Below are 15861 nucleotides of genomic sequence, written 5' to 3'. Positions count from 1 at the left end.
ATCTTCACATTGACCCATTCCTTATTCCACAGGTTAGGGAGACAGGCCGCTACAACCCTCCGACCTAGATCTGGCAAGGAATATCAGCTCATTGACCGCTATGTTCTTGAAGGCGATATTCAGGTACACACTTTCTAACAACCATCACATAAATGTATGATAATGGCATATATCAAAGACCAATGAATGCCAAATCTGTTAATTCTGTTAAAATTTCCTTTATATTTCATATACTGATATATCATTGAAAGTCCCTGAGAGATTAAAACTGGATGCCAGACCGGGACTTGACCTGGGATCTTTTCCATAGGCTGTGGGTAAGCCAAATCTCCTCATCATCCTTTCTTCCATGAGTACTAGTCCTGTAAGATATGCAGGAGATGCTTGTGGAGTTTGGAAGGTAGGAGAAATAATACTGGAGGAAGTAAAGCTGTGAGTCATGACTTGTGCGTGGATAGCTCAGTTGGTAGACTACTTGCCTGTGAAAGGCAAAGATCCAGGTTTGAGTCCCAGTCTAGAAGACAGTTTTAATCTGGAAAGTGGTTTCAAATCAGCACATCTTCTACTGCAAAGTGAATATTCATACAGATACATAATTATTTCTATAATTTTCTGTTGTCTTGAGGCACTGATATGGTTCTGCTGTTTTCTCTGTTTTTCATTGACAATCAGTGACACACACACACACACAAAATACATCATGACCTATAATTGTTAAGTACATCTAGCTGCTACACATAAGTTCAGTAGATGTGATCTGGTAACCCCATGTACTTGCCCCCACAATGAGAGAGCTAAACAAGACATAGATTGAATAAGTAAACAAAATTAGCAAGATATAGGCCCTCTCACAGCTGAAACAGGAAGTAATTCTGAGTAGGTTTTATGTTCTCATGACTAGTTTTCTTATGCTGATAAGTTTAATGTAGAGCTTGGACAAGTAAACTTAACAGTCATGCCATTTCACTTTACTTTGCAAGATTGGCATATAACACTCTTCAGAAACTTACACTACTGCATGTGTGCACTTGTGCCATTATTTTTTCACATTCTTGGCAGACATGCTAGAAGTATCTTTTTGTAGTGGAAGGCCTTTTTTCTACGGAAATACATTCACACTAACACTCAACTACGCTTGACATAAATTCATCACATTGAAATTATTACAAAACAATGTGTAAGCCATAAGACATTTTTAATTGGAGAGCCTACAATAGTGGCAGCTTGAAATTATGGTCCAGTTATATATTGTATGTGCTTTTATGTAACCATTATTTTACAAAGAGTAAATATGCAAAGGCTGGAAGTGAAGCAAATATGAGTAAGAACTAGGGTGGCACAATGATTGTGCTGAAGGTCATGAAACAAAACTCATCTGCATGAAGAACAAAGTTCTGATCAAATATATTGGTGGATGAACCATTGACAGGTTCAACTCTGGTTGTAAAACCAATGCCCATATGCTTGCACTTACCATAGTGGTGCTAAATGCAGATATGGAATGAGATTTATAAAAGATGCCTCTTAACAAATCTTTCAACCAAAACACCTTTCTCTTTCCTTTATATGTGAAGAGTTTTTTATCGATCACTTCCACCAGTTTCATTTGTTTCAGTGAAGCACATCTGCACCAGTTCCTATCAGTTGTGAAAAATATAATCTATCTTTGCTGTTCATTTTGAACCTCGTTTTTTTTTTTTTTTTTTTTTACACTGAATTGTATTTTCAGACTAATTCCTGGGGCACTGTACAGTAAATAAATGATTTCTGAATGCCTAATTCATTGTATAATGTTCAGCAGATATTAAATGTCTATGTCAAACAGCTATCTCAGTGTAAGGATAGTGCAACCATTTTTTATTTCTTGAAGAATATTTATTGATATTTGTAATGAAAAGTAAAGTAGTGGTTGTTTAAACAGCATAATTGATAATTCTGGTGTAATGTAAATAATTTAGAAGTAAAGGTAGCAACTCACTAACTAGTAGAGGTGTTGATTTGCTGAAACAGAAGAAAAGGTGGGGAATGGAAGGAAGGGTTGGGGAAGGTGGGCCGATGGCTGAGATAGAGAGGTGGTGCAATGATGCCTCTGAAGTGCTTAGACAGCAGCTATCCTTGTAACAGTTCCTTTGAGCTTGTAATCCTCCTGGCCTCAATCTTTGCTAGCCCCCTACCCCACACCCGCCCCATTGCCCTAACTTCACTGATCCTGTACTCACAGTCTCTCCTTCCACTGTTTTGCCTCCCCTCCAAATCATTGTCATTATGCACTGCAGTGGCTCGCCAGCTACAGTCCTTATGTTGAGTTCATATCTCATGCATCTGCTGCTACTGTCTTCTAGCCATCAGCCATCCTTCTTCAACCCTTCCAACCACTTCCTGCCTCTTCTTGCCTGTCATCCACTCCACTGAACATAACACCTCAACCCAGCTGAACAACATAATTGCAGTTCTGGCACAGTGTATTCAGCTAACACATTGCAGCCATACAACTGAGCATATACATGTGTGTGCATGCATATACTAGCCAAAAAGGGATATTTCTGAAAGCCAGTAAAGTTTTCCATCTTGTTTACCATATTAACCATAATCTAAGCCACACTTTCTTCAGGATTCAAAAAACCACCTGCGGCTTAGAATTGAGTGCAAAGCAAATGAAAGTTCTGAAAAATGGTGCTAGGAGCCACTATAACTAACTTTTGCCTTCGAATATTTGCAGAACTACACAGACATGCTTTGCTGGCAGAGGGACAAACACTGGCACGAAAACTTCGGCAGATGAGTCTACTTTTCTTCAAATTTCAACCATTGAATTAATACATCATCTAATGAAGGAAATAGAATTTCAGTATTGCTCATATTTGAAAGTGGCAGCCTTTCAAATATTCATAGCAACAATAATAACATTCTTTACACAAATACCACAATGCATAATGCTTTAAGATATTTCCAAAAGTTGGTACACTGTGGCTTGTTATGATTTAATATACTGTTTCATCAAATTTTGTGAAGTGCTTGTGTTAGTGATTGATAATGAAGAGCTTTCAATGTAGTGCCAAATTCAAGAAGACAGTTATTTCTTTTGTGAAAAAATGTTCTAATCGTGCGGCAGATCTGTGACATGGGATTGAAGAGAGAAATGTCAGATGATGGTGACTGTAAAAAGATGTGGGAAATGGGGTACTGGTGGTGAGATAACAGAGTAGTGACACAACATAGATACACTATTTATTAGTAAGTTCATATTCATACCACGTGTAAAAGTTACTAGTGTACAAAGCCTACTAACTCTCACTCTCTTGTGGGGCAGCAATACTTATTTACAGAATCAGAGATGTTATGCCACCACAAAGACAAATTATTTGAATATTCCAGTAGTAGGAAAGCCTTTAGTGGGCCACAATGTGGCCAATATCATGCTTATGAAGTAATTTTAGGCAAGTGTTCAGGAACAGCATCAGAAATGCCTGCCTGTGAATGCTGAAATTTTAAAAATTGAGGCACATGAAGTTGCTTGAGTGGAAAATATTGAAGATTTTAAGGTAGCCACAACTGGATTGGTCTTTTTATGAAGTGCTGGGGTTTTTTACTCCAGAGGTGAACTTTAATTGCACAGAGGCTGCCGAAAAATTATGACAAAAATCTTGTGGAATTTCTGTGCATCATAATCAGGTGGTGCACTGAAAACCAGTACCTTCTTGGCCAGTCTGGAAATACTGACCAAACTCCCATATATGTTGACATGCTGTCAAATTACGCAGTTTACGCCAGAGGAAATAAATATACAAGTATCTTTACATCAAGAGTGAAAAACGGCAGATGTCTGTCATTCTTTCACAGTAGATGAACATAAATTACCCCCATCCATAGTTGTCAAGTGAAAGACCAGTGACGACAGCAGAGATCATGCGTTCAGCAGCCTGACCAGCTGATTAACAAGTTACGTCAAAGAAGTTCACGCACTCACCACTTGGGGTGCTGATGTGCACTCTTATTCCATGCCTAAGAAGAGACACTATTGAACCTGTGGTTTTAGTTTTCAATATTATTATTCTGTTGTTACCTGTCATAGTGACAAGTTTACTTATCCCTTTTCATTTCCTATAAATGTTTCTGTTCTCAACGTACATGACTTTCCTTTATATAGATGAGAGTTTCTTAAATATGGAAGAAAGAATAAAGCTTGCATTCACCGCATGCTGTACACCCATGTATCGCACGCAATTTAGTGGCTGTCTCCTACCCTATGAGATAAGCTTCAATGGTGACCCCAACATGATAGTGGCCCAGACAAACAGTTCACAATGTGAAAGCATTGATTTGCAGTAATAAAATGCTGAATAAAGAAATGCATAACACATCAAGACTGGGTGTATGACTTGCACCATTCTGGGCTACTAATCTGGCTCTCTGGTTTGCGCAAGGGGAAGCAAATTTTTTATGTTCAAGCACAAATTTGGTCTGGTGGTAAGTCAACTTTATGAAAGATCCACAGCAGAAGTACAAGATGTAATAACAGCACCAATGGAAGTGGACGCATATTATAAACTGAAGTCAGAACTAATAAGCTGGGTGTCTTCCTCTCCAGAGGAGAGAGTATGACAGGTACTCACACAAGATGATGTCAGTGACAAGAAACCCTCACAATATTTACATCACTTAAGAACCAAAATGGACACTCACAGCTTGCCAAATGCACCACTACGTACAATATGGAGCAGTAGGCTGCCAGCAAAAGTGATAGCTTTAATTACTCTCAAACCAAGATGTCCTCTAACAAAATGGCCATGCTGGCTGACAGGATACAAGATGCTGTGTGTCCACTTCTGGATCTGATGCTGTCATTATGTGCTACTGCTCCACAACAGAAACAAAACCTGATTGTGACAAGCTTTCAAAAAAAAATTATGCCACTGGAGCAACAATTAAACAGTGGCTTGATTAGCAAAATTGACACTGTCTAAACCCCTCACTGATCACAGTGCTAAAAGTAATCATTGACAGTGAATGCATATGTCAGCCCCTTTTCCTGCCTGTATCTCACCAACTGTAAGTCAGGAAGCAAATTCTTGATAGATACTGGCTCAGATTTAAGGATTCTGCCATGGGAAAAAGAACATTAATATCGCCCGATCACCACCTTCAAGCTGACAGAGGCCAATAATTCTGATATTTGAACATACAGTACACAGCTTATGGAACTAGATCTGGGGAAATTAGTTGTCGCTGACATAACAGAACCGATCATCAGAGCAGACCTACACACCCACTACTACCTGCTGCCTGACATCGCCAACGCGTGCCTGTAGATGCAGTCACTGGACTGTCAGTGACTTGATACCAATACCACCCAGCCAACTGCAATGTCAAGCTTGTCCAGATGGTGGCAGGAGAGTTCACTGAGCTACTCGACGAGTTCCCGCCAGTTACCAGGCCTCCCGGGGCTCTGCAGCAGGTATGCAACAATACTACTCATTACATTAATACCACTATGGGTCACCTCACTTCGTGTAGGCCCAGTCGATTGGCCTCGACCAGATATGCCATAGTGAAGGCTGAGTTTGATACTATGCTGGCAGAAGGGATAATATGTCCATCTAGTGGTACATGGTTGAGTTCGCTGTATCTGGTCCCCAAAATGAATGGTGCATGGCAGCCATGCAGGGACGATGGCACTTTGAATGCTGGGACCATTCCAAATCATTAACCAGTGCCACAATGGCTGAGCACTTCCTCACAAGTCAATGCCAAGACACACTTGAGGTGGTATAAAGAGCAATGCCACTGGACAGTGAATGGCTGGAAACAGATGATTTGAAGTGATTAATCACACTATACCCTATGGAAATTCGATGGAATGGTTTGGGTTTGGTGAATGCTTGGAGAACATGTTACCTGCCGCAACACCAACAATGAAATCGTAGGAGGTGGTGTTACAGTATGGAGGTGTTTTTCACACTTAAGAAAATGGCAAGTGCAGAAGGATATGAAAACATTTTACAGCACTGTGTACCATAGAGGAACAGTTCAGAAGCTATGATTGTTTGTATCAACATGACGATGTTCTCTGTCATGAGGCAGCATCTGTGAGGCCATGGTTTGTGGACAACAGTGTTCCTGAAATGGACTGGTCTGCCCAGAGTTCTTCTTGAACCCAATGGCACATCTTTAGGGTGAGTTAGAATGTTGACTTCACTCCAGACCCCAGTGTCCAATATTGCTAGCTTCTCTGGTTATGGCTCTTAAGGAAGTATGGGCTCAGGCCTTCATAAAGGTAAAGAATGGACCATTCTCATATTAATGTCCATTAAAAAGGTGTCTGGATACTTTTGATCAGATAGTGTATAGTAAACTATAGCAAAATGAATATATATGTATATGTAGGGAGGGGGGGGGGGGGGAGGTGTTACATACTACAGCTTACAGAGAGAAAGACCTCTCCTACATCAACAATCACTGGTGCATGACTTCACCTACTGTAAACCTGGCTATAATTCACATGAAGGAGCTCCTTATAATTGGCTATTTTCCTGAACATATGCAAGTAGCAAGTTACATTTACATATTTGTTCCTGATTATGTAAACTATTTCAAATATTTTGTTTCCGTAGTTAACAGGATGAAAATCTACAACGAAAAGGAGGTGTGGGAAGAAGCAGCCACTTTGTTGTTGTTTGCAGAAAGTAAGTGAGGTTTCTTACATTATCAAGTTTTCTTATGCATTTAATCATTAATCTGCATCTGTCTCTGCCACAAAACTCAGAATTTTCTATTCATAGATTCATAGCAGGAACTACATTATTTTAAACTAATTGTTCCCGTATTGTATGAGCTGTGCCTGTGACCCTCTCATTGTATTTGTTAAAATCTGTGGTTTACAAATTATATTTTGGTAGGTATGTCACATCAATACAAGAATGGCTTAAAAAAGTTCATAAAAAACAATTAGAAAATATCTTCATTATAACTTTTCATCCTGGAGCATTGTTATCAAAGCACCCGCTACTTTAGTTAGAGGAGACACTAGATATCAGTTCGGTAAGCAATGAAATTGAATACTGGCTGTGTCATATAAAATCTGTTTGACAGTCTGGCATAGTAAGAGAAGTAAAAGTACCACTTGGCACCTTTGGATTTGGCAGTTAAGGAATTAGTATATTTTCAAAGGTTCCATAAAGCTTTTTGTTATCCAGGTACCATTGTTAAAGACAATGGCTTTGTGCTAGTTTTCATTTGACACAATGACTTAAATATCATATTCTGGAGTCTTTACCATCGATCAACACAGATGTCAGAACATAATGAGCACATATTCTGTCAAGTACATTAGGAATGAAGATTTAGTCTCACTCTGCAAAATACTTAATTATGGAGATATTTACTTCCTGTTTGATGAAAAGTTCTACTCTTCAAACAAATTTACAAGGTACAGAATGGGAAGAAATCAGTTAGTTTGCTAGTTAGTTTGTTAGTTACAGGTTCCATTGATCAGTTTCACGGTAATCATTATGATGTGGAATGTGCGAAGTGCATAAGAAATCACACGTGAATGAAGGTTCCTTTTTTTAACTTTAAAAATTTTATTTCCTACCCTATTCCCTTCAATGGCACAAAATACATGAATTACATCTACAGATTTATTTATTCCTATTCAAGAATTCATCTGTGGCATAGAAGGAGTTGTCAAGGAGATATGATTTTCTTCCTAGTCTCCATGACTAACTATATCCTCACCCAAAATTACTTCTACTTTGATGGCATTACCTACAAACAAATCTGGGGTACGGCTATGGGCACCAGCATGGCACCATTCTATGCCAACCTATTCACGGGCCATCTAGAGGAATCGTTCCTAAACACCCAGAATTCTAAACCCCTCACCTGGTTCAGGTTCATTGATGGCAACTTTGCGATCTGGATTGAGGGTGAGGACACCCAATCCACATTCCTCCAGAATCTCAACAACTTCTCCCCCATTTGCTTCACCTGGTCCTACTCAACCCAACAAGCCACCTTTCTAGATGTCGATCTCCACCTCAAAGATGACTACATCAGTAACTCCGACCATATCAAACATACTCACCACCGGCAATACCTCCACTTTGACAACTGCCACCCATTCAACACCAATAAGTCCCTTCCATACAGCCTAGCCAGCCACGGTCATTGCATCTGCAGTGATGAGCAGTCCCTCTCGAAATGTACTGAGGGTCCCATTGAAGCCTTCAAAGACTGTAATTACCCTCTCAACCTTGTACAAAAATCAAATATTCCATGTCTAATCTTTCCAGTCTCCCACCATCTACCAAAATCCCACTGTCCAGTAGCAGAGGAGTATTCTCCTCATTACTCAGTACCACCCAGGACTGGAGCAACTGAGTTACATTCTCTGCCAGTGTTTCAACTGTCTCTTGTTGCTTCCTGAAAAGAGAAATGTCCTGCCCACTATCCTCCCCACTCCTCCCACAGTGGTATTCCACCGTCCACTGAACCTACACAATGTACTCATCCATCCCTACACAGCCCCTTCTCCAATCCCTTATCTCATGGCTCGTACCCCTGTAATACACCTAGATGCAAGACCTGTCTCATACATACTCACACCACCACCACCACCACCACCACCTACTCCAGTCCGGTCATAAACATCACCTACCCATCAAAGGCAGGGCTACCTGTGAAACCAATCATGTGATCTACAAGCTAAGATGCAGCCACTGTGCTGCATTCTATGTGGGTATGACAACCGACAAGCTGTCTGTCCACAGTGACAAACTGTGGCCAAGAAACAAGTAGACCTCTCTGTTACTGAACATGCTGCCAAACATGACAGCCTTCATTTCAGTGAGTGCTTCACAGCCTGTGCTGTATAGGCTAGTTCCTTTACACCAACACCAGCTTTTCTGAACTGCGCAGGTGGGAACTTTCCCTGCAATATATCCTATGTTGCCGTAAACCTTGGCCTCAACTGTCTTTAGTCATTGTCTTCACCCATCCAGCCCCTTCCCTGTTCCCATTCCAGCACTACACAGCCCTCATTCCTCCATCATACCCAGTCTTTTTACTTCTCACCTTTTCTGCTGCCCACTCCCCTGCCTCCCCACCTCTCACCTGCCCGCCATCTAACCTGCAGCACTTCACTGTCCACCATCCCTACCCTATTATCCCTCCACTTCCCTGCCCCAGCCTCCTCCTTACCTCCACCCACTTGCCACTCCTATTATGCACTGGTGCTGCTGCTCACAGTGTGGCCTCAGTTGCCCGAGACTACAGTCATGTGTGTGTGAGTTGCTGGCCAAAAGTTTTATTTGTGACAGTCTTTTTGTTGTGCCTATCTGCGACTCAACATCTAGACTATATGATGAGTAGCAACTTTCCTTTTCATAATATTGCTACACTCCAACCTGGATTTTCCATTGTTTGATTTTGCCTGACGGCTTTTCTTCGATCTTAACCCAGTGCTGTTTTCCTTTGTTACTATTTTCTAATGTATCACTATACTCAATGTCCATCCTTCTTTGTCTACATTCCTATGTTTCTCTTCTCACCTTATAAACCACACTGTGCACTCTACTTGCGAACCACACTGCATCAACTGTCTCAGCCACGCACAATAGACAGCTACAAGAACACACTGATTGTTGGTGCAGCATCTTACATCCCACATTACTCCTACCAATATCCTTAATCCTATACCTTTGATCACTCTCCATGTGTCACTCTTCTGTATTTTTGTGTGTTATTTCCGGCACATTTCTGGTGTCACATGATCTTGTATCTCATCCTACGAACCCCTCCTCACCCCCCACTCTTCTTTGATTCTGTCCCAGTTTGCACCCACTGATTTTACTTCATCCACTCACATCTGCTGTCTTCTTTCTTCATACTCATCCATCCTCAGGCCTGCTACCCACAGTAAAATGTACATTTTTTATTATTATTTATATCTTTTCTTTGATCTCATTGTGACTTGATGCCAATTTTAGTGAGTTTTTGTCGTTCGCTATCATTGACTCCCTCAGATTTCATCTTGTTTCCCCCTTTTGCTTCCATTTCAACCCTCTCATAATTTTCCACATGCATTTGGATGTATTTTTGCGATTTTTTGGGCATAATTCTACATTGTTTATGTATTTCTTCACATTTTTTCCACCACCATGGAGCCTTGCTCCTTCCATCTGTGTTAATACAGAAAAGTTTCCTTATCACTAGCTATACTCCAGTCTCACATACTGTCCCTGCATCATTGTTTGGCTCATGGAATCCCCCCAAATTACCCATCTCCTGCTGCCACCCCTCCTTCCCCAATGACCTCCACTCGTTCAGATTCTGCCAATCCTTAGTCCTCACCAACATAGTCCTGCAAAACCATATCAACCAAGCTGAAACCTCCATGCAGTACCCTCTCTTAATCCACAAAATTCTCGTGCTATGCAATCCCAAATTTCTGGAACCCATAACACACATTGAAACTCTTGCCCTCCAGGAACTAGAGCAATGTGCACAACATCACCTCAACAAGCTCTCCACCCTGCTCACTTCCTACTCCTGCCTTGGAGTGCCACTGTCTACCACGTCTACAATGACCTCCAAACCTCCCCAACGGTGCTCCCTGTCTGACAAACCCTGTATCCCAGACCTATTACATTTACCTCACTCTCCTAAACTCTCTCCCATCACCACACAGAATCCAGAACCTAAACAGACCCATAACACAGTCATGAGTCTTTCTTCCAGAATCCTTAACCCCACAGAAATATCAGTCCTTTCCAAAGGCTTCACCTTTTACCTCACTCCCAAATTCAATCATTCAGGACTTGTTAAAGACCTTCTCTCCTTCTCCCAGTCCCTACAGTGGAAAAACTTTTTCACCACCACCCCTATCAATCAGACTCAAACAAAGACCAATGTTGAAGCCTGCCTAACTCAGTTCACTTCTTCATCCACCATGATCCACCCCCACTGCCCCCAAATCAGCCCATGTTAACTTTCCAGAATTTTTTAACCTTGAATCTTGCCTCACCATCATTCCCCAATCTGTCAATATGCAAACTAACCTTAGATACGCAGAAAAACCGCAGTCCACCATCTAAAAACTGATCCCAACCTTATAATCCACCTGTGGACCTGCCAGCTGTCAGATACTTCCATCTACAAACCACAGAGACCGCATTCCAGAAATCCTGCAGGACCTCCAGTCACTTCTCAATTCCTTAGGCCCAACCCAGAACCTCTCCCCAGAGTCTATCTCTCTGCTCACCCCTACCACTCCCCCCATTCCTACCTTCTGCATGCTTCCTAAAGTCCATAAACCCAACCACCTAGGACGCCCCATTATGGCCAGTTACTGTGCCCCCACTGGCAGAATCTCTGCTCTTGTACACCATCATCTTCAACCTATTACCCAGAACCTACCCTTCAATATAAAAGATACCAACCATTTTCTCCACCAGCTCTCCACAATTCCTGTCCCTTTACCATGTGATGTCCTGCTCATCGCTATTGATGCTACCTCCTTCACAATAACATCCCTAATGCCCATGGCCTTATTGCTATTGAACACTGCCTTCCCAACACTCAACAGATTCCAAATCAACAACCTCCTTCCTGGTCATCAGGAAGGTCCTCACCCACAATTACTCCTCCTTTTAAGCCATTACCTACAAACAAATCTGGGGTACAGCTATGGGCACCAGCATGGCAACATCCTATCCAACCTATTCATGGGCCATCTAGAGGATTCCTTCCTAAACACCCAGAATCCTAAACCCCTTACCTGGTTCAAATTCATTGATGGCATCTTTGCGATCTGGATTGAGGGTGAGGACACCCTATCCACATTCCTCCAGAATCTCAACTATTTCTCCCCCATTTGCTTCACCTGGTCCTACTCAACCCAACAAACCACCTTTCTAGATGCTGACCTCCACCTCGAAGATAGCTACATCAGTACCTCCATCGATATAAAACCTACTAACCACCAGCAATACCTCTACTTTGACAGCTGCCCCCCCCCCCCCCCCATTCCACACCAAGAAGTTCCTTCCATCCAGCCTAGCCACCAACGGACATTGCATCTGCAGTGATGAGCAGTCCCTCTTGAAATATATTGAGGGTCCCACTGAAGCCTTCACAAACTGTAATTATCCTCCCAACCTTGTACAAAATCAGATCTCCCCCTGTCGTATCTTTCCAGGCTCCTACCATCTCCCAAAGTGCCACAATCCAGGCACGGAGGAGCATTCCCCTTGTAACTCAGTATTGCCCTGTACTGGAGCAACTGAATTACATTCTCTACCAGGATTTTGACTACCTCTCGTGGACCCCCCAAAATGAGAAATGTCCTGTCCACTATCCTTCCCACATCTCCCACAGTGGTATTCCGCCATCCACTGAACCTACACAATATACTCATCCATCCCTACACAACCCCTGGTCCCAAACCCTTGCCTCATGGCTCATACCCCTGTAATAGACCTAGATGCAAAACCTGTCCCATACATTCTTTCACCACTGCTTACTCCAGTTCGGTCACAAACATCACCTATTCCATCAAAGGCAAGGCTACCTGTGAAACCAGTCGTGTGACCTACAAGCTAAGCTGCAACCACTGTGCTGCATTCTATGTGGGCATGAAAACCAACAACCTGTCTGTCCACATAAATGGCCACGGACAAACTGTGGCCAAGAAACAAGTGGACCACCCTGTTGCTGAGCACGCTGCCAAACATGATATTCTTCATTTCACTAACTGCTTCACAGCCTGTGCCATATGGATCCTTCCCACCAACACCAGCTTTTCTAAATTGCGCAGGTGGGAACTTTCCTTGAAATATATCCTATGTTCCCATAACTCACCCGCCTCAACCTTCGTTAGTCATTGTCCTCACCCATCCAGCCCCTTCCCTGTCCTCATTCCAGCACTACACAGCCCTCCAACATCACACCCAGTCTTTTTACTTCTCTCCATTTCTGCTGCCCACCCCCACCCCCCACCCCCTCCCCACCGCTCACCTGTCTTCTGTCTAACCTGCAGCTAACTGTCGGTCACCCCTACCCTACTATCCCTCCCCCTCCCCAACTAGCCTCCCCCTTACCTCCACCCAGTTGCCACTCCCATCATGCACTGGTGATGCTGCTTGCAGTGTGGCCTCAGTTGCCTGAGACTACAGTCATGTGTGTGTGAGTGCATTTGTGTGTATGTGTGTGTGTGTGTGTGTTTGTGTGTGTGTGTGTGTGTGTGTGTGTGTGTGTGTGTGTGTGTGTGAAATCTATTTTTGACGAAGGCCTTACTTGCCAAAAGCTTTATTTGCAACAGTCTTTTTGTTGTTCCTATCTGCAAATCAGCATCTCTGCTATATGGCAAGTAGTTTTCCTTTTCATAATATTGTTACAGTCCATCCTGGATTTTCCATTGTTTGATTTTCATTAGATATTATTTCAGTTTATTTTTGAAACTATTACTGATGTCCATCAGACATTTTATTTCATTTGGTAATTTATCAAAAAGTGTTACAGCAGCATATTTTACCCCTTTCTGTGCCAAAGATAGGTTAAGTAAAGGATAGTGTAAGTCTTTCTTTCTTCTGGTAGTATAATCATAAAGGTCACTGTTGTTTTTAAACTGGTCCATGTTGTGGAGAACAAATTTTGTTACTGAGTAAATGTACTGTGATGCTGTTGTAAGAATTCCTAACCTTCTAAACAGATGCCTTCAAGATCTATGAGCCCTACACATCGTTCTAACCACTTTCTTTTGAGCAGTGAATATTTTTTACCTAAGTGTTGAGTTACCCCAAAATATTATTCTGTATGACATCAGAGAGTGAAAGTATGCAAAGTATCTTAGCTTACTAATTCCTGTATCCCCAAAATAGGCAATTATTCTGATTGCAAAAGTTGCTGAACCTAGTCATGTTAGGAGATCCAAAATATGAATTTTCCAATTAAGGTTCTCATTTATATGTACACCCAAAAACTTAATTTGCTCTATCCTGGCCACTGATTTCTGTTGATGTGTTATATTTATTGAAGAAACGATACTACTTGCAGCAGGAAATTGGATGTACTGTGTTTTTTCAAAGTTCAGAGCAAGCCCATTTGCAGAAAACCAATTAATAACTTTTCCAAATACATTATTTGTATCATTTTCAATTGGAGTTTTTTTTACTCGATTAATAATGAAGCTTGTATCATTAGCAAACAGTGTCAGTTTAGCTTCTTGTTTCAGATAAGAAGGGAGGTTATTCTCATATATCAAGAACAGAAGGGGACCCATGATCTAATCCTGTGGAACACCTAATGTAATTTCACTCCAGTTAGATGAAGTGGCAAACTTCCTTAAATCACTTAAACCATATAAAGAAACTTTTTTGCTTCTTGTTCTGTAGATATGACTTAAACCATTAATATACTGTTCCATTTATGCCCTAGAATTTTAATTTCTGTAAAATAGTGTCATGGTTCACACGATCAAATACTGGCCAGCACATGCCAGTCTCTCGTGAATGGTACCAGTGTTACATGAACTGCACGTGCTCTTGGAATATTGTTGAAGGTTTTTTGTTCTATGTCAGCTGCCATGTTGTGCTATTGTGTGCATCCTTCCCATGCGTAGAAACATATAAATAGTGAATATGGCTGACAGACATTGCTTGTCAAACTTAGAGATTGAAGAACACATGAACAATGACTCAGAACTTGATGATCTTTCGGAAGATATTGGCGAATTTTCATAAGATGACAGTGACTCACGAGCTGGAGAGTGAACACTATGCTGCTGATAGAAAATGATGGTAGTGAGAAGCTAATGCACAAGTTTTTATTAGTCAGATTTATCATTTAGTTCAACAGCCTCTCTTCATAACGAATGGTGTCATTTTGATGCACTCCCTGGATTACATCTGTTTGAAGAAACGAGTGGAACTCAGGTTCCTGTCGATACATTATCAACAGAACTAGACTGTTTGTTGTAATTTTTTGATCACAGAATGTTTCTAAAGGTAAATTCAGAGACAAATATATATGCTATTGATACTATTTCTGAACTTCACCTTCAAAATGGAATCAAACCAAAATCTTTGTGGAAGAAATGGAGAGCAGGAGGATACATGAAGTATATCAAGTTCTTGCAATCTTTTTGCATATGTGTGTTGTAAAGAAACCTAAACTTATGGAATATTGGTCTGAAGACACTGTGTTTGCTTCATCATTTGTTCTTCAGATAATGTCATGAAACTGATTTTTTTCCATATTTATGATGCTGCATGTGAACACAGTGGATAGCTCAACAAGAACCAGGCCATGACCCTCTGCATAAAATAAGACCTGTTTGGGACTTCTTCACGGAAAGATGCAGAAAAGTCTCTTATCCATCACAAAATCTGACTGTGGATGAAGCAATATGTCCTTTTCAAGGAATAATTGGATTCTGTGTTTATATGAAAGACAAACCAGAGAAAAAGTCCTGCAGTCCTTGGATACTATGGGAAAGAAATACATTGGGAGTTGGAACTGTGATGAAGAACAGGATAGGTTTGCCTAGAGATCTAATAAATCAAAAACTAATGAAAGGAGAAATGACATTTCATCGCAAAAGGCACCTTTTCTGCTTCAAGTGGAAAGACAAATGTGATGTAATTATGTAGGCAGCACATCATAAGATGACTGCTTTGGATGTCAGTGTAAAATCCAGGAGTAGATATGTTGAAGTAGTAAATCCAGACGTTGTACTAGACTACAACTTGTCTAAAACAGGTGTTGACAGAAGAGTCTAGGTGATGAGTTACTATCCCTTCCAGCAAAAGACTGTAAAATGGTGGAAAAAGATTTTCTTCCATATTCTTATGAGGGCAGTTGTGA

At 41.2% G+C, this 15861-nt stretch overlaps 1 protein-coding gene across 1 annotated transcript in view; it reads left to right on the top strand.

Annotated features, from left to right (window-relative positions):
* Positions 1–15861, top strand: part of LOC126161538 (uncharacterized) — a 356858-nt gene that overhangs the window by 304891 nt on the left and 36106 nt on the right. The window contains exons 11-12 of the mRNA XM_049917463.1: positions 33–123; positions 6612–6683. Of these exons, the coding sequence (XP_049773420.1) occupies positions 33–123; positions 6612–6623 (103 nt within the window). The 3' untranslated portion in view covers positions 6624–6683. The remainder of the gene's footprint in view (positions 1–32; positions 124–6611; positions 6684–15861) is intronic.

Source organism: Schistocerca cancellata, chromosome 2, assembly GCF_023864275.1.
Source record: "Schistocerca cancellata isolate TAMUIC-IGC-003103 chromosome 2, iqSchCanc2.1, whole genome shotgun sequence".
NCBI classification, from domain to species: Eukaryota; Metazoa; Arthropoda; class Insecta; order Orthoptera; family Acrididae; genus Schistocerca; species Schistocerca cancellata.
This window is presented reverse-complemented; position numbering and strand designations above follow the sequence as displayed.